The 20136-nt window shown below is 44.5% G+C and overlaps 1 protein-coding gene across 3 annotated transcripts in view; it reads right to left on the bottom strand.

Annotated features, from left to right (window-relative positions):
• Nucleotides 1-19262, bottom strand: part of LOC133381828 (zinc finger protein 883-like) — a 42633-nt gene extending 23371 nt beyond the window's left edge. For 2 of the 3 annotated variants that reach the window (XM_061621330.1, XM_061621332.1), the window contains exons 1-5: nt 18607-18695; nt 15181-15315; nt 13503-13595; nt 12395-12475; nt 10231-10311 (exon numbers count right to left, since the gene is read on the bottom strand). In XM_061621330.1, the coding sequence (XP_061477314.1) occupies nt 10231-10311; nt 12395-12475; nt 13503-13595; nt 15181-15214 (289 nt within the window). In that variant the 5' untranslated portion in view covers nt 15215-15315; nt 18607-18695. Of the gene's footprint in view, nt 1-10230; nt 10312-12394; nt 12476-13502; nt 13596-15180; nt 15316-18606; nt 18696-19165 lie in introns of those variants that run through there. The other variant, XM_061621331.1, reaches the window with a different exon arrangement.
• Nucleotides 19263-20136: the final 874 nt, after the last annotated feature.

Raw genomic sequence — 20136 nt, 5'->3', positions numbered from 1 at the left:
ACCAATGTCTGTGGTCTCTGGGTGCCTGGAGTGAAAAATGTTAGACTGACAGGCATGCAGGAGAGAGCTTTTTCAGCTGTGGCCCCCAAGCTTTGGAATAATCTACTCCAAGATATTTGCTCTGCTCTCTCCCTGTTGGTTTTCCAGAGACTTCTGAAAATGATCTTGTTCCAGAGAGCCTTTGGGAGGGACTGAAGTTAGAGCCTGACACTGATTTTATGCTTCCAAATTAAATTTTACCTTTGTAGTCCCTTCAGTACCAACCCATGTGTGTGTGTGTATTGTATTTTATGTATTTTAATTATATATTATGTATTTTAATTTATTTTAATGTTTTTGTGATTTTACTGTTTACAATTCTATTATGTACATGTTTGATTTTATTTTTTAAGCTGCCCTGAGTGCTATTATCATAGGGTAGAAGGGAGGGATAGAAATATTTTAAATAAATAAATCATAATCAACTCGAAGGCATATAACAAGAACAACAAGAACAAATGAAACCAGAACTATCACTAGAAGCTAAAATGATGAAACAGACGTTGTCATACTTTGGACACATCATGAGAAGACATGATTCACTAGAAAAGATAATAATGCTGGAAAAAGAGAAGGGAGTACAAAAATAGGAAGGCCAAACGAGATAGATTCATCCCATAAAGGAAGACACAGACCTGAACTTACAAGATCTGAACAGGACAGTTCAGGACAGATGCTATTGGACGTCACTGATTCATAGGGTCGCCATAAGTTGTGATCGACTTGAAGGCACATAACATAAGCGCAGAGGGTGCTGTCCCTAGGATCCAGGAATTATAAGCACTAAATTGGCCCCCAGAGTCCTCCTGCCTGGGAAAAGGGGGTATAGGAAATGACGGCAGCTGTACCAGATAACCTGAAATGCATAGTGGGTCATATTGGCAAAGCACGGGTGCCAGGAAGGGAGTAAGAAGGCTATCCTGAACCTCTCCCAACTCTTAACAGAATAGGTTGCCATCTCATGAATCTCCCGCATGATCTTCTTAAGAGCTCTCTAGTCTGGATCCAGCTGAGCTCGTTCCTCCTGGGTGAAGTGCAAGGACCCTTTCTCAAAGGTCACCAGTGCCTGGAAGAAGTAAACAATTGCCTTCCACATTAATACTCCCAGGCAAGGCGTGGACATCATCTGACCTCCACTCGCACTCTGAAGAAAGATGGGGCAAGCGGGATCTTTTCCTTTAGTGTTCACAAATCATCTCAGGTCTAGATGGCATCTACCTGAGAGGTCTGAAAACAACCCAAATGTGACATTGCTGATCTTCTAACAAAAATATGAACCTTCTCTCAAAGACTTGCTACCATATGGACTGGCAAATGTATTACAGTTTGAAAGCCAAAAGGACACAGAAAGTAACCAGGAAATCAGAGGCCTATTATTATTAAAGACAAAATTACCAAACATGGAGTGGAACAGAGCAATCATGGGATATGGGGAAATATGCTCTCATGCATCAGGAAGTGTTTAAAGATCAGGAAGGACAAAGCAGGAATAAATGAACAGAACTCCAACAGGAACTCTCCAAGCAGGCTTGGGTATTAAAGAGCAAATGCAATTAAATTTAAGCAAGAGTAAAGTGATGAACAGAAGTGAAAAATCCTAACTGAACAGGTGGTGACTGACAGGAGAGAGACCTTGAGGTCATAGTGGATGCCCCAATTAAGATACTGATGTTATAGGTATGAAATTGGTGAATTCCATGTGAGGGATCATTAAGACACAGATTGAAAATAAAACTGCCAATATCATAACGCCATTATACACTTCTAAGATGTGATCCTACTTGGATGCTGTCTTCAGTTCTGGTTGCCTGTCCACAAAAATAGCATTTTAGAAGTGGAAGAGGTAGAGAAATGGGCAACCTAAATGATCAAGGGTCGAAACATTTGGCGATTTTTGCTGTAGAAAAAAAGGAAAGAGGAGACATGATAGAAGTGTGTGATCACACCAGACATTTAAACCACATTCAACACAAATCTAAAGCACACGGCTTCCCCCAAGGAATCTTGGAGAATAGTTTTTCCTCACTGGGCTACATTCCCAGCACCCTTCATAAACTACAACTCCCAGGACTCTTGGGGGGAAGCGATATGCTTTCAATGAACACTGTGGATGTGCCATAAATGGGCGTGGTGTGGAGAAACTGGGTAATGTCCTTTGATTTAGTAGGAATTTACACCTGGCGTGTAGGAAGAGGGAGTGGGAAGTAGCTCCCACTAAATTGCACCTGTTTCAGGAAAAATGTCACTCACTAAACAGTTTGTCTGCCAGGCTACCCTAAAACAAGGAGGGCAGGGCCACGTTTCGGCTTTCCTGAATTAAACGGCGACCTTAATTCTAACAGAAAAGGAAAGTGGGGAGGGCTGGCAGTGCTGGAAGTGGGGCAAGAGCAACTCCTGTTTTGTTCTTTTGTTTGTACTCCAGAAGGCAGATAGGGCTAGGGCCCTCCAGATGGATAGGCTTGTTTACCTTTACCTGTGATGCTCTGACTGACTTCCTTCTGTCGCTAGACTGTGATGCCTTTAGGGAAGCTTACCTGCCCCTCCTCCTTCTGCCCTTTCCACTCCTTTGTCCTCCGACTGTCCGGGAGAGAGGAGACATCCCTTTGTCTCTGCTCTCTCCAAGCTATGTGGCTGATTCCCACACCTGGGCGTTATGCCTCCAACTTAGTTAGTTAGTTAGAACTAGGTTTGCTTTTCTATCTACAATGTATTTCTCTAAATAAAGTAGTTTTTCTTATCTTACTAAGTCTCAAGTCTCAGTGATGCTCATGCAGGGTAAAAGCCTGCTTTCTTAGGCAAACACACGCACATGCTGGCACACTCGCATTTCAACATCTGCTGTTACTCTTCTGCTGTTGCGTTGCTTTAAATGAAATTAAGCACTCACAAATGCACAGTGCAACTACGGTTATGGGCCCAGCAAACTAAGTTGAATGCAGGAAGAGTTGGCCAGTGGGGGAGGTTGCTGTGCAGTCTCGGTGCCCCCCTCCTTCCCATTCGATGCAAGTAAGGTGCTGTGATCAGGCCAAATCCAGGCATTGCAAAGGAGGAAACGGAGCCCTGGTGTTTATGATAGCCTTCCTTAGCTTTGGTGCCTTTGGACTACAACTCCCATCAGCCCCTGCCAGTGCACTTGGGGTGGGCTAGATCTTACCATTATTGCTTTTAGATTTTAATCTTTATTGTATTGGTGTGTCATTTTGTGTTATTTTGTTCATTCTGTACATCGCCCAGAGTGGCTGGATGGCCAGCCAGATGGGCGACTAACAAATCCAATCAATCAATCAATCAATGAAAGTTGTATCTGAAGTTAAAAGTGCTTGTGTGTAACTTACAAGGGAGACATCAAGTCAGAAAGAAAAGCAGAACAGAGATAGAAAGGATGGCTGAAGTATCTTCGCTCAAGAGACATGTTCCAAGGCTTGAAAAAGATAACTTCAGACTATGGGATTTAAAATGTAAAGCCCTCTGTATTGGCCCGTGGGCAAGTTCAGCAGCTACATTAGCAGAATAGCTGCCTGTAGGTATTCCCCCCCAGCCTACGTTCTCTAGTTTGTAAGGCTAGGCGGCAGATCCTGGAGGGGTGCGGGCAGGCCACGCCAACTTAGGGGAACAAGGGATAGATGCGTTATATCCATCCCCTGTTCTGGGCCTGTCCACAACCAAAAGAGAACTGGAGGATGCAGGACTCCATCCAACCTTCGACTGCTGTTGTGTAACGCCAGGTCTGTGGTACAGAAGACATCTCTCATCCATGATATGATTCTGGATGAGAACGCAGACCTGGTGTGTATTACGGAGACCTGGCTGGATGAGGCCTCAGCTCCCATGCTTGAGGCCATGTGTCCAGCCGGTTTCCGATACGCACAGCAGCTGAGGATTGGTAGGCGGGGAGGGTTGTGGCAGTTATCTATCAGGGGTCTTTGGTTTTCACCAGACCCCCCCCGTCCACGAGACCAAGTTTGTTGATTGCATGTACTGGAGGTTGGCCCAAAGAGCAGTTTAGGGATTCTACTTGTGTACCGCCCACCCCGCTGCATAGCAGACTCCCTGACCGAGGTGCTCGAGGTGGTCTCGGGTACATGGATGCTTTCCCCCAACCTATTGGTTTTGGGGGACTTCAACATGCACGCCGAGACCGTCCTCACTGGAGCCCCTTGGGATTTCATTGAAACCATGACTTCTTGGGAACTGCACCTTAGTAATACTGGGTCCACCCATGTAGCCGGTCATGCTATTGACCTTGTATTTGTCTCGGGAGGGGAGGGAAGTGCTCTGAAAATGGGGGCTGTCTCTTCTAACCCCGTGTCATGGTCAGATCACTATCTGGTGAATATAGACCTCTCTATGCCACACACCCTCCGCAGGGGACAAGGACCTATTAGGATGGTCCGCCCCAGACGCCTGATGGAATCTAAGGGATTCCTGAATGCGCTGGGGGAGTTGGAGCTGGCTGAAGGATGCCCGGTCGAAACCCTGGTGATGGAGTGGAATAGGGAGATCACCAGGGCGGTAGACTGGGTGGCTCCGAAACGTCCTCTCCCCCTGAATAGAACTCAGATAGCACCCTGGTATACACCACGGTTGCGGGGTCTGAGACAGGAGATGAGACGACTAGAGTGCCGTGGTGGTGGAAATCTCACGCCGAAGACGACCGGACACTGGTTACAGCAGCAATAGCGGCCTACCAGCTCATCATGAGCTGTAAAGAGAGTCTGGGCGAAGGGATCAAGGCAGTGGTAAATGCATCCTTGGAAGAGAACATAAGAACATAAGAAAAACCTGCTGGATCAGGCCAGTGGCCCATCTAGTCCAGCATCCTGTTCTCACAGTGGCCAACCAGGTGCCTGGGGGAAGCCCGCAAGCACGACCCGGGTGCAAGAACACTCTCCCCTCCTGAGGCTTCCGGCAACTGGTTTTCAGAAGCATGCTGCCTCTGACTAGGGTGGCAGAGCACAGCCATCATGGCTAGTAGCCATTGATAGCCCTGTGCTCCATGAATTTGTCTAATCTTCTTTTAAAGCCATCCAAGCTGGTGGCCATTACTGCATCTTGTGGGAGCAAATTCCATCGTTTAACTATGCGCTGAGTAAAGAAGTACTTCCTTTTGTCTGTCCTGAATCTTCCAACATTCAGCTTCTTTGAATGTCCACGAGTTCTAGTATTATGAGAGAGGGAGAAGAACTTTTCTCTATCCACTTTCTCAATGCCATGCATAATTTTATACACTTCTATCATGTCTCCTCTGACCCGCCTTTTCTCTAAACTAAAAAGCCCCAAATGCTGCAACCTTTCCTCGTAAGGGAGTCGCTCCATCCCCTTGATCATTCTGGTTGCCCTCTTCTGAACCTTTTCCAACTCTATAATATCCTTTTTGAGATGAGGCGACCAGAACTGTACACAGTATTCCAAATGCGGCCGCACCATAGATTTATACAACAGCATTATGATATCGGCTGTTTTATTTTCAATCCCTTTCCTAATGATCCCTAGCATGGAATTTGCCTTTTTCACAGCTGCCGCACACTGGGTCGACATTTTCATCGTGCTGTCCACTACAACCCCGAGGTCTCTCTCCTGGTCGGTCACCGCCAGTTCAGACCCCATGACCGTATATGTGAAATTAAGATTTTTTGCTCCAATATGCATAATTTTACACTTGTTTATATTGAATTGCATTTGCCATTTTTCCACCCATTCACTCAGTTTGGAGAGGTCTTTTTGGAGCTCTTCGCAATCCCTTTTTGTTTTAACAACCCTGAACAATTTAGTGTCGTCAGCAAACTTGGCCACTTCACTGCTCACTCCTAATTCTAGGTCATTAATGAACAAGTTGAAAAGTACAGGTCCCAATACCGATCCTTGAGGGACTCCACTTTCTACAGCCCTCCATTGGGAGAACTGTCCGTTTATTCCTACTCTCTGCTTTCTGCTTCTTAACCAATTCCTTATCCACAAGAGGACCTCTCCTCTTATTCCATGACTGCTAAGCTTCCTCAGAAGCCTTTGGTGAGGTACCTTGTCAAACGCTTTTTGAAAGTCTAAGTACACTATGTCCACTGGATCACCTCTATCTATATGCTTGTTGACACTCTCAAAGAATTCTAATAGGTTACTGAGACAGGACTTTCCCTTGCAGAAGCCATGCTGGCTCTGCTTCAGCAAGGCTTGTTCTTCTATGTGCTTAGTTAATCTAGCTTTAATCATACTTTCTACCAGTTTTCCAGGGACAGAAGTTAAGCTAACTGGCCTGTAATTTCCGGGATCCCCTCTGGATCCCTTTTTGAAGATTGGCGTTACATTTGCCACTTTCCAGTCCTCAGGCACGGAGGAGGACCCGAGGGACAAGTTACATATTTTAGTTAGCAGATCAGCAATTTCACCTTTGAGTTCTTTGAGAACTCTTGGGTGGATGCCATCCGGGCCCGGTGATTTGTCAGTTTTTATATTGTCCATTAAGCTTAGAACTTCCTCTCTCGTTACCACTATTTGTCTCAGTTCCTCAGAATCCCTTCCTGCAAATGTTAGTTCAGGTTCAGGGATCTGCCCTATATCTTCCACTGTGAAGACAGATGCAAAGAATTCATTTAGCTTCTCTGCAATCTCCTTATCGTTCTTTAGGACACCTTTGACTCCCTTATCATCCAAGCGTCCAATTGTCTCCCTAGATGGTCTCCTGCTTTGAATGTATTTATAGAATTGTTGTTGGTTTTTATGTTCTTAGCAATGTGCTCCTCAAATGGGTGCAATGCCATCAGCCCTCAAGGAGGCAGTGATAAAGCCTATCTTGAAAAAGCCCTCCTTGGATCCCCAAGAGTTGAATAACTTTCGCCCAGCCTCTAATTTACCATTCTTGGGCAAGGTGATAGAGCGAGTGGTGGCCAAACAGTTACAGACACACTTGGATGAAGCGGATTATCTAGATCCATTCCAATCGGGCTTCAGGACTGGGCATGGAACTGAAACAGCCTTGGTCGCTCTGGTGGATGATATGAGGACGGCGATAGGGGAGAACATACCTTCCTCGTCCTCCTGGATCTCTCAGCGGCTTTTGATACCGTTGACCACGGTATCCTGCTAAACTGCCTGAAGAGCTTGGGAATGGGAGGCACTGTTTTACAGTGGTTCCATTCCTATCTCTCAGGCAGGTACCAACGGGTGGCATTGGGGGATGAGGTTTCAGACCCTTGGCCTCTCAATTGTGGAGTGCCACAGGGTTCTATCCTCTCCCCCATGCTATTCAACATCTATGTGAAGCTGCTGGGTGCCATCATCAGGAGTTTTGGGCTGCAGTGTCACCAGTATGCGGATGACACTCAGATCTATCTCTCATTTAAGTCCTTACCAGAGTTGGCTGTGAACACCATGTCGAAGTGCCTGGAGTCCATAAGTGGATGGATGGGCGAGAACAGACTGAACCTGAACCCTGACAAGACCGAGGTGTTGCTCGTGGGTAACAAAAGAAGGTTGGGAGATATTGACTTGGTGCTTAATGGGGTGAGATTACCCCTGAAGAACCAGGTCCGCAGCCTAGGGGTCATTCTTGACTCCCAGCTGTCCGTGGAGGCTCAGGTTTCGGCAGTGAGCCGGGCAGCTTGGTATCAATTGCATCTGATACGGAGGCTGCGACCCTACCTTCCTGTGCATCTGCTCCCATGAGTGATACATGCCCTGGTCTCCTCTCACTTAGACTACTGTAATGCGCTCCATGTGGGGATACCCTTGAAAACGGTCTGGAAATTGCAACTGGTACAGAATGCGGCGGCACGTTTGATCACACATTGTCGCCGCCGGGATCATATCACCCCAGTGTTAAGAGATCTACACTGGTTACCAGTTGTTTACCGGGCCCAATTCAAGGTGTTGGTCTTGACCTTTAAAACCCTATACGGTTTCGGCCCAGTTTATCTGAAGGAACGCCTCCAGCATCACCAATTATGCCGCCTGACAAGATCAGCCACACAGGACCTTCTCTCGGTCCCACCAGTCAAAACAGCTAGGCTGGTGCGGACCAGAGAGAGGGCATTTTCGGTTGTGGCCCCCACTCTCTGGAATTCTCTTCCTTTGGATCTCCGACATGCCTCCTCCCTGATGGGTTTTCGCCAAGCCTTAAAGACCTGGCTATTTAGGCAGGCCTACAGAATCCTCGGCGTGGATGAGTTTTTATAATGCATTAATTGATGTTTTAGACCACCTTGTGCTTTTTTGATTGTATATTGTACTTTATTATGTTTGCTGTAAGTCGCCTAGAGTGTCCGTTAATTCGGACAGATAGGCGACTAACAAATAAAATTTATTATTATTATTATTATTATTATTATTATTATTATTAACATTCAGTATCTAAGCATGAGGAAGATGGGTCAAGGAACGGTCAATGAATTAGCTCAGAGCCACCTGGAGTCTAATCTGGGGTTCCTAATAAGCATTCGGTGTGATGATCTGCCAAGAGTGATTCTGGGATGCTGGGAAGGTGCCTTGTTAACCAAGATAATATAGATTTTGAAGCAGTTAATGCCCCGGTAAGCAATTAGAGGCTTTGCTTATCGGTTGTTGTTATGTTGTATGATGTAGCCTTTCCTAGTAAATGCGTCATATTAATTAATGCTTATGTAACCTCATTATTGAGCTGGTAAACATGTATGCTATAAAAAAGGGTCTGGGCTGCTTGGTTCAGTGTTCAGCCTGGTCCATGTTTGTGCAGCCTGTCCCATTGTGTATTGGGTATACCTGTGGGTTGAAAGCTACTCAATAAACATCTTGTCTCCTGTTAAGTAAACCTGCGACTCAGTCTGCCTTCTTCATCTCTCTGGTGCCTTGAAAACCTGAATGCCCAGGAAGGGGGGGATACACCCTCCTGGAAGGAGAAGAGTTGGAAGGAATCCTGACTGAGAGAGAACCCTTGGCTGATGATGAAGACACAACTGCTTCATGGAGACGTAAGCATACAAAAGTAAAATCTCTGCTTATTTCTGCTCTATCAGATGAAGCATTGAATATCTGTACAGGTTGCAACACTGTAAAGGAGATTTATGAAAAGCTGCAGGGAGTCTATAACAAGAAAACAAAGAGCCATATCTTATAACTTTACAAAGAGTCATTTTCCCTGAAAGAGACTACTGAAAGAGGTAGTCTGAATAAATATATAGAAAAGTTTTCAGAACTTATAGCTAGATTGGAAAGATGTGGCAGAGTTTTGGATCAAGAATTAAAGAAAGGATTGCTTTTCAGCTCTCTTAATCAGGATCATAAATTAATTTCCTGCTTATTAAAGAATTCTGAACAAGACCTAAATCAGTTGATATCATCTTTAAGAGATCAGGACTTTAGGGGAAAGCGGGAAATGCAGGCTGTGTCAGAGCAACAGGCAAACCTCGCTAGAGGCAGAAATGAAAGGGACAAAGGAATGAGTCATCACCCCAATCCACACAAGAGCCAAGACAGATGGGATGTGTGTTTTGAATGTGGCTCTCCAAAACATTTTCAAAGGAATTGCCATAGGAGGCAGATGAGAGCAACGCCTGACTTCAAAAGGGGAGCCCCCAGGTAAACACCAGATAAAGAAGAAGCAGATTTTTAATTGACTCAAGATCCACCTGACATATTATAATTGATAGAAACCTGTTTAAAAGTTTTGAAAGTCACAGACAAAAGATACTTACAGCGACTGGACAAGAAATTTTCTGTGAAGGAATTGGGACAGTTGAATTATTATGCAAAGTGGCACATCAGGAAAGAAAGATAGAACTGAAAAACTGTCTATATGTTCCAGATTTTAAAGACAATAAAAATAAAGCAAAGTCCCCTTTTGCTTTTCTGAACCCCAAGGACAGACAGCTAGAGTGATCTGACCCATAACAGTGCCTAGAGTCCACAGTCCTGCCCCACATCCTGTGGGGGTAGGGGCGGGGACCATTTCAGCCTTCACAACCAAAGGTCTGCTCTTGTAGAGAAACTCCAAGGAGGAAAATATTGTGACATGTTGGATGAAGAGGAGAAGGGAGGGCAAAGCGGCCAGGAGAAACTGTGCCCTGATGGGTCAGTCTGTTCCGGATGATATCACACAGGAATGGGGCGGACGAGGGGGAGAATCTTCAGTTTCTTAAAGGGCCCCACGACACAGCTAAGCATGTGGGCTCCTGCTGGGAGGAAGGGCGGGATATAAATTAAATAATAAATAAGTAAATCTACCTGCTGAGGTCTCCTCCTCTTCTTTGGGTTCCTGCATCACCGGATCTTCTCCTTCTTCCCAACAGGAAATGAGGTCTGGTTCTTTTAAAAAAAAGAAAGAAGGAAATCAGGCAAGATTAGTTATTTTTGACCACAAAGTATTTGGGCATTCCAAACCAAATCTGAACGCTCAAAACATTTTGAACGAGAGCAAAGGGGTGAAGCCTTGCCAACAGCACGTGACTCGGGCCATGTGCTTTGAGCACTGTGGAGCCAGTTCTTTGGAGTTCTCTTCCCTTTGAAGTGAAACAAGACCAGATGTTGTTATACTTTCCAAGTTTGTTGAAAGGTTTTTGTCCCCCCCCCAAAGAATTCTTAATTACTGTTTTTATGATCCTTATTAGGTCTTATATTCTGTTTTTATATATACATTGTTTTTCCAGTGAAGTTTGGCTTTTAGTGTGGAAGAAGTTCCTCGAAAAGAAAATTGAAATGGACTGCCTTCAAGTCGATCCTGACCTATGGCGACCCTATGAATACGGTTTTCATGTTAAGCAGTATTCAGAGGTGGTTTACCGTTGCCTTCCTCGAAAAGTAAGGTATAAATTTTTAAATAAACCAGTAAATATGCTGTAGAATGTGTCTTGGGTTTAAAAAGAGTTCATATAAAAACCTGTGCAAAACCTGAGCTGTGTGGCTTTGCCAGATAATATCTGTGCTGATGAGCTTCTAGCTCTATTTGATGAAGGGCTTAATGAGAAGCAAGACCCACTTTTGTTCAGAGGGGCTCATTTTTAAAACTAATGCTGAATTTGGCTTCAGGCAGGTGCAGCCTGGCAAGATCTCAGCTGCATGACTGCGAGACGGGGACCCTCTTGCAGAGCATGCATGGCCTCGCTTTTACTTTGGACTTCAAGGAAATAATATCCAAGTGCTGGAAAAGGAGGAATGAAGAAGCCCTCTTCGACTGTCTGCCCCCTTTCTTAAAGGAAGGACCAGCCATCAAGTAGTCTGCAGGATCCACAACCAGAAAAAGGAGTCTGTGGTACAAATAGTCCCTGACAATGCAAGCAAGTAACCCAAACTACACACACCACAGAGAATGGGAAGAATCCGGGGCTGCTGCAACTATTACCTATTCAAACTTTAATAGTCTTTAACTTGGAAATTAAGTGCCAGATATACATGTTTGGGACAGAAGCTTTAGGTTTGAATGTTTGGGGCTCCTGCGTTCCAAAATTTACCAGTGCGCCTCTTCTTAAGATCAATGGTCCACAGTCCTGCCCAGAATCCTGGGTGGGATGGGACCATTTCATCCTTCGCAACCCAAGGTCTGTGGATAAAGAGAAACTCTGAGGAATGAGATGTTGTGTGATTTTTAGGTGGCAGAGGAATGGAGAGGGCAAAACCATGAGAAAAACATGTAGCCTAATGGGTCAGTCTGCCCTGGATGACATTATTCAGGAACAAGAGGAGTGGGTGGGGAATCTGCAGGTCCACATAGAGCCCCACACCACTACCTGCTGATGTCTCCACCTCCTCTTCTTTGAGACCCTAGACAAGTGGATCTTCTTCTCCTCCTTCCCAACAGGAAATGAGGCCTAGCTCTTTCAAGGAAACACGCAAGTTACTTTTGGCTACAAAACTAGCTGGGTCTCCTTCAGACTGTCAGGATATGGAGCCAAGCCAGATCTTTTAATTTGGGGAATCTCTCAGTGGATGGAAGGAGAAGTTCAACCTGATGGCCAACCTTCCTCTTTACAATATGCGATGAGCTTGATCAAACCAAAGGCCTATCTAGTCCAGCATTTCCACAGGGCCTGAATCGATGTGTATGGGAATCCCACAATCAGTCCTAATAATACTAATAAAATTTGTATCCTGTCCTTCCTTCCAAAGGGAATCCAGGGGGGCAAACAAATGATGAAGCACCGAAATCAACTTTAAAACAAAACATCTTCTTAAGAAAACAAGGACAGAAGGATACAGCCATCATGACTTGTAGCCCTTGACAGCCTTCTCTTCCATGCATCTATCCAGCTTCCTTTTTCAAGCCATCTGAGATGTCCACCAGGAGAACTCACCGCCTGATGGGCGACTCTCGCCTGGATGACATTACTCAGGAACAGAAAAATGCTTCCATTCCCAGACCAAAAGAGACTCCACAGCACAGCTAAGCACCAACCTGCTGAGGTCTCCTCCTCTTCTTTGGGGACCTGGATAAACAGACTTTCTCCTTCTTCCTTACAGGAAGCGAGGTCTCGTTCTTTCAAGGAAACAGACAGGAGAACTTATTTTTAACCACAACATAAAAAGTCAGGGATTCCATATCAAACCATTTCTACAACCTCGAAGCTAAGAGGAGGAAGAATTTTTATTTTTAATTCTGGGAGCGGGACAGGGAGAACCCCAGTTAGAATCGAGGTAAAAGGGTGAGAACCCTTGCCACTGTGGAAGCAAATTACCCCAATAAATGTTGCACCCATTCAGAAGTAAGCCCCAATGAGTCCAATGGGACACCCTCCCTGGTAAATGCAGATTAAATTATACCAGGTGTGGGGATCCTGTGGCCCACCAGATGTTGCTGAACTCCCATCACCCCTAATCAATGGCCATCCTTGCAGGAGCTGATGGAAATTGCAGTTCACCAACATCTGGAGGGCCAAAGGTTCCTCTCCTCTTTTTAGGGGGTCATCATATTATTTTATATTAAAGGGCTGGGGCCAAGGGGGAGGAGGGGTGCGGTCTGAGGAGGAAAGGGAGGGAATAAGGGCCTCATTGATACCCTGTCCCCAACACCCGCCTCCAAAAAAGCCTGGAGCCAGCCTGGCTCACAGGGGACAACTAGACACACATGGGAGGCCCACAAGCCAGAGAGAAAGGCAAGAGCGCATCTCCTGCTGCTGTCCCCGACTCCGGAGGTGGCCCATAAACATCAGGACTGGTGGCCCTTGAGAGCCTTCTTTTCTATTTATTTATTTAGATTTATATCCCACCCTTCTTCCCACTAGGAGCCCACAGTGGCAAACAAAACACTCAAAACATTCTGAAACACATAATTAAAAACAGGGTTTAAAATATATTAAAACAAAAACATCTTAAAAAGTAATTCCAACATACACAGACTGGGCATGAAGCCATTTTTCTTAGCCCCTTTTAAAACCATCCCAGAAATCCACCAGGAGAATTCACAGCCTGATGAGTGACTCTCCCCTGGATGATATTACTCAGGAACGGAAAAACGCTTCCATTCCAAGACCAAAAGAGGCTCCGCAGCACAGCTAAGCACAGACCTGCTGAGGTCTCCTCCTCTTCTTTGGCGACCTGGATAAACAGACTTTCTCCTTCTTCCTCTCCGTCTTCCGAACAGGAATTGAGCTCCGGTTCTTCCAAGGAAACAGACAGGACTAGTTACTTTTGACCACAAGATATTCAGCCATTCCAAGTCAAGCCATTTGCAGCTAAGAGGAGGGATTGTTTGTTAACTCCTGCACCCCTTGAAGAGGAGAGGGCCGTGTGGTCCCAGCAGGGTCAGCCTGGCACTTGGGAACATGCGCTCACTGGATATGATGCCCAACCTGAACTGCCTGATGGGGAGGGCACGGTGGAACTCAGCCAGCCCAGCTGTTTTCATTTGGACAACATCATCTCATCACAAAGAGAGTGAAAACCAGCCCTGACAGCTTTGCCCTCCTCCTCCTCCCAAAAGGAGTCAGGGCTGCGCTTCACATTTACACTTCTTGAGGAAAACTTTCTCCATGGAGATTAAGAGTGAAGCCACCGCAAGATATTTGTGTAGCCAGGAATGCTCCCATAAGCTTTTCAGTGTCATAGGTTGAGAATGTACATGCAAATATCAATGCTGGCATCGGGAAGAGACAGAAAAGGGCCAGAGTATATGGTTTCGATCTCTGAAAGGGAAATGATGGTGTGTTGCATATAAATAAATGCTCCCTTCCTAAATGCATTTTCTCTGAAAAACATCCTATTGATTTTGATGGAGTCAACTTTGACGCAAGCATGTTTGGGATGGCAGTTTAATTTTAATTTCCAGTTTATGATTCAGTTATAATTTGCATATCGAAAGGGCTCCAGCAGTGGGGGTGGTGGGTGGGGGAGTGAGAAATTTGTCAGAAAGAGTGTTTCTCCCCCCACCCCCTTCTCCCCATAATCCATCTCTGGTACCAGCCATGCAAATGCTGAATTAGACAAAATAGGGAAAAGCACATAAAGTCAAGTTCTAAGTCATGGTATGATTCTGAAAAATATATGTAGAAATGAATGATGGAAAATATAGTCTATGGCTGAGTACAGAATAATGTCCAATTTCTAATGCACATGCAATTTACCACACAGAGTGTGATGTGAACTGCTAGCTCTGTAGACAAGATGTACATACACTCCCAATGACAACACAGCAATAAAAGGCAGAGGTGTGCTAATACAGAAATATAAAATGCAAAGATAAAATGCACAACATATCTCAAATAATTTGCCAAATGTGTTTCGACTTGAAGCAAGTCTTCTTCAGTGGCATCTATTTGGAGAGCTTCTCCAGAGAATCTTCCTCAACCGAAACACACAACAATATGCGGAACACAGCAACATTCTTGCAGAAACTGCACTAGGGCTGTCTTGAGAACTGCCAAGGACTTCAACTCCAATGCGTGGGGGCAGGATCCAGGCAGGCACCAGTCCTGCTCACAGACTGGTGCAAGCACAAGGGTGCCCACCTTGATTCTGCAAGCTGCCACCTCCGTGTCTTCCTAGGCCCCAAAGGTATAAACTGGGCAGAGGGAGGGAGGGAGAGGGAGAGAGTGCTCTCCCAAGCGCCAATGGAGCAGCAATTTTCACTGTGGAGTTTGAACAACAACTCCCAGAATCCCTAGTGAGAAACTCACTTTGCACTCCTCACATCATTGGCGCAAATGGCCTCCAACATCTATCAGTTAAGAAAATGTGTCTCCTTACTAAAAGAGGCTCCAATCTCATAATTCTTCTCCATGACTTCCCTGTGCGAAGCTCTTTGGCCCAGATCCAGCAGACCCACTCCTCCTCCGTGAAATGCACAGCTGCTGCCTCCTCCTCCTTAAAGGTCACCGGACCCTGCAAGAAGAAAATGCCATCTGCTCAAGAGACAGTCTGTTCTGCACAGACCATTGCATCCAGCTTGAAAGGGCTCTGCCCACGTGGCAAAGTTGGATCCTGAGGAGAGGGTCCAGTAAGGATCTGGCCCGCAGAGCCAGAAAGGGTTCCCACGGCTGGTTTTGAAACTAGAGGGCTGTGAACGCCATAAGCAGAAAGGGCATTTACCTTGAGCCATTCCCCAAAAGAGCAAAACTTTAGGCTCAAATCCAGAACTTCTCAATATGGCCATTTAGGTGAAGGACATCACCGAGCTAGGTGGACCAAGTCAATAAAAGGCACCTTCCTCTGTTACCACAAAGTAAATGACTTCCTTTTTTTTTTTTTTTTTTCCCAATAATTTTTATTCAGATTTTCATAAAACATACAAGACAAAATCATAAAACATTCAAAGACAAAAAACAAAATCAAAAATAGTTAAACAAAAAGAAAAAAAGAAAAAAAAAAACAAAAATAAAAAATAAAGAGTAAAATATTGACTTCCCATTTGTCAAAGATCAAATCAGTTATAAGTCTATAATATATAACAATCCTGTCTCTTAAGTCATATTATAAAATCACTTTCCTCCAGTAGTTATCTTACTTAATCATCAAATCTCATAAACATTACTTTATTCTTTCCACAAAAAGTCAAAGAGAGGTTTCAATTCTTTAAGAAATATATCTATCAATTTTTTTTTCCAGATAAGCATATCGATTAATCCATCTCATTACTAATTATGATAATCTTATTGTCATAACCATAGTCAAAATAAACATTTCAATTAATCCATCACATCAGAATCTGTTAGGTTCAATAATTTCAGTAGCCATTGTTCTATTATCTCTATTAGTTCCATTTTCCATCTTCCATCTTCAGTAGTCTTGTTAAGTCCAGTAATTTCAATATCCAATCTTCCATTATCAGTATTCCATAATAATCTTGCTGTCAAAGCCATAGTCATATAGTAAGAGTCTGATGGGGATTACCTCTATCCCAAATATTTTCTTGCCATCCATTCTGAATAGGTTGCTGAAATACTGCTGTAAAATCATATCTCTGTTCTTTTTTTCAAAATACACTGGGTCATCTCTTAAAAGTTTTTCCATTGTCACATGGCTGCAGTTAATTCCATAGATTTTCTCTATATTGGGCTCCATCACATCATTCCAGTCCAGAAGATTATCCATGCCATTGATAACTTTATCTCTAGAATCTTCATTCATTTCTTCAGAGATAACATTGAGTTCCAAACAATAGATTTTATTTCTAAAGTCCATAGACTCCAAATCTTGTTCCTGTTCCACGTTGGTTCCAATCTCCGGGATCTCCTCTCTCACAGGGACCCCTATTCCAGTCTCCAGGGTCACCTCTCTCACAGGGACCCCTGTTCCAATCTCCGGGGTCTCCTCTCTCACAGGGACCCCTTCCAGGGTCACCTCTCTCACAGGGACCCTTATATCTTTAATCTCCTGCTTCATTTTACTCAATTCAATTTTCATTATCTCAATCTCATCCATTATTTTCTGAAACATAGTTATTTCCAGATTTTCAGCCACTTTCTTAATTGCCATTTTAAAAGAAAAATATAGGAAAACCACTTCTTATTTCAGCAACAATTGGGTTAATACTCCAAACTTGATGACATCACAGTATAAACAGAGCAGACAGCCTTATCTCTCCAATAGTTAAGTAAACAAAATGCAGTTCCCAGGATCGAAACAATTAATGGCAATCGTCAAGAAACAGATTCGTCAAAATAAAATAGACCAAAAAGAGAGTAGTCTCAAAACAGTATAATATTTTTCAAAATAAAAATCTGGAATAGAAATCCCTCTTCTGTGTATATCTTTAGAATGCAAATCCAGGACAGCTTTTTGCAACAAAAACAGAGATAAGCTATTAATTAGTGCGTAGCAGAGAGAAGTTATGGCTCCCCAGTGAGATGTCAAAAACTGATCAATCTGGCAAATCTCTTTTAAACAGCAACAATTTAAGTCAAGTAAAAGAAAAATATAGAAAGAAGGGTGCTTGCCTGTTAGTGCGTTCTCTCTTAGAAGATAAGGTGAACGTTCGCTTTATCAGATAGAGCTTGCTGTTAAAAATCCGTCCCACCTTCGTCGGCTGGACCTCGTCCCATAAATTAATGAGATCTGGTCGTCCCAACAAAAATAGGCTTTGAGGTTAATCTCTTCGTTTCTCCCTACCCGGGAGAAGTTTAATCAGTCAAAAAAAAAAGAAAAAACTGACTGATATATCTGATATACCTTCCTCTGTTACCACAAAGTAAATGACTTCCTGATCATTTACTTAATCTATAATGAAAGAAATAAAAATGGCCTCTTCCCTAAAGTGAGCAGCTGGGGTGCAAAGCGAGAGGCTGACACCACTCTTGCCTACCTTGCAGGGCTGCAGTTTGGACGACTGAGATGAGCTTATTTGCTGGCCACACATGTTTATTCAGACCTTCCTCCAAGGGCCCCAGAGTGGGAAATGTAGGTTGATCTCCCCCTCCCCAACCTTCAGCAGCAGCAACGAGGATGTATGGTCAGGAAGGCAAGGAGATTATTGTCCTAACCTCTCTCTCTCTCTGTGTGTGTGTGTGTGTGTGTGTGTTTGTGTGTGTGTGAGAGAGAGAGAGAGAGAGAGAGAGAGGCAGACAGACTAGAATTGGGGGGGGGATTGAGGAGATCCCAATAAGAGGCAAAGTGCATTTGGGGGAGAGGGTAAGCACTGAGCTGGGGGTTCGACTGGATGGTCTTACAGGCCCCTTCCAACTCTATGATTCTACAAAAAGCGTGTGTCCTCCCAAGAAGTACAGAAGTGCAGAAATGGGCTCACAGAAACACACTGTGGACAGAATGAACAATAAAACAGCCACCGTTTCTACCTGGGGAAAATATTGCTCACTTATTCGCTTGCTTACTCTCTTTTGGGGGATCTGCTTTCTTGTCCAAGGCGTTTGGGGAGGGGGACACGTGCCCTTGCTCCCCTTTTGTCCTCACACAGCAGCCCAGCGAGGTAGGCCGGCTTTCCTAGCCCCGACACCCGGGGGTCTCCTCTGCACCAGGGCGTCTCTTCCCACACCACTCCTGGGGGAGAGGGCGCTTCAACCAGGATCGTGCAATGGAAGCGCTGCAGCTGTTCGGCCCCCAATGTTGCCCCTAGGTTGCATGCATGCCACTCCCCCCCATGAATTCCCGGGGGAGATGTGGGGGGAGGATCTCCCCCTTTTTACACCCCCCAAATGCAAACTCCTGACCCTTTCTCACCCCCACTGCTGCACCTCTCTGTCTTACGTCCTCGCCACGATCCAGCCTCCTTCCTCCTCCTCCTCGGAAATCAATCAAGCCTGTTTGCTTTCCTGCTTCATTCTTGTCTCCCTCCCTCCGTCCCTCCCATTGTCATGACAACATCCTGCCTCTCTAGGAAACAGAGCTCAGTTCCTTCCACCGCTGGAGGACTGAATGCCAGCTGCGCTCTGGGCAAACGTCTTGCAGGCTCTGCCCCTTGTGCAAATCCAGGGCGCATGCGCGGAGGCTCCTACCACCGCTGGAGGACTGAATGCCAGCTGCGCTCTGGGCAAACAGATGCTAAAATACCTGGCAGAAGAGAAAAGGTTAAATTCTCAGTTTACTCTGAGCCACAGAACCTGCTTCGTTTAAATGAAATAGGAACAATATGTAGTCCCATTTCTCAGCAAAGCATGTATGCAACAGTGGAATGAAAATAAACCACTCCCACACCTTCCTCCCATGCGCACGAGTTAATCAAAAAAGTCACAGAGACAGTCTTCTTTGGTAAAAAGAATAAAGAGTCTTTACTCCTGACCTTCATGTTGAAGACAACATAGGCTCTAGCTTAGATAGAAAAAAATCTGTAGTCTCAGTCCATTTTCAGTCATTGGTGAGGATGCTCCTCGAAGACACTGCCTATTGCCTCTGCTAGAGGGTAATGGAGAATATGAAAAAGGATCAATATCCCTTAACAAAGGAGGAAGTAAATAACCCCACCCTTTGAGGAAGTTACATCATGGTCAACAAACAGATAGAGATATCCCCAATACTGGTTAAAGGGAACATCTCCCTATCAAAGGGGGGGGGTATGGAAGCTTGCTTAAACCCAACAAGAATTGCTTCCATCTATAATGTGAGTAACTGTTGGATATACTCCCTACTCCCTGTCCATGGGGAGGGAGGCGTTGCCCTTGTACCAATCCCTTTGACTGAAGAGAACATCACTGACATGACCCCCATTTTTATTTAAATATTCATTTATTTGATTTATATTCCACCCTTCCTTCCAGCAGGAGCCCAGGGCAGCAATGAAAAGCACCAAAAACTCTAAAACATCATAAAAACAAACCCTAAAATACACTAAAACAAAACATATTTTAAAATGTTTCTTAAAAAAAACTTTCAAAAAAATATAAGATTAAAAACATTTTTGAAAAAGTTTAAGAACATATTAAAAAGCAATTCCAATTTTATGCCTATAGAATGGAAACGGTTTAGTGCAAATTCTACCTGGGACTTAGCCCCTGTGGCCCAACAAAATGGGGTTTGGTAGGTCCTGCCAAAATTGGACGAGTTCTGTTTTTTGGGAAACAAGACCAGAGGAAAGGCATAGAGGATGGTGTAAGTAAATGCAAACATTATTTCACCCTTGAAGGGAACTGGAGAAATAACCATACCCAGAATCCCACTTTCTGCCAACATTATCATGATTTTCATGCTTCCTCTAACTATTCTATTGATAACATGATCCATTGTTCTCCCTTTATCAGTTCTGGTGGTCATCAA

The sequence above is a fragment of the Rhineura floridana genome, chromosome 3 (genome assembly GCF_030035675.1).
Source record: "Rhineura floridana isolate rRhiFlo1 chromosome 3, rRhiFlo1.hap2, whole genome shotgun sequence".
In the NCBI taxonomy this organism is placed as follows: Eukaryota; Metazoa; Chordata; class Lepidosauria; order Squamata; family Rhineuridae; genus Rhineura; species Rhineura floridana.
This window is presented reverse-complemented; position numbering and strand designations above follow the sequence as displayed.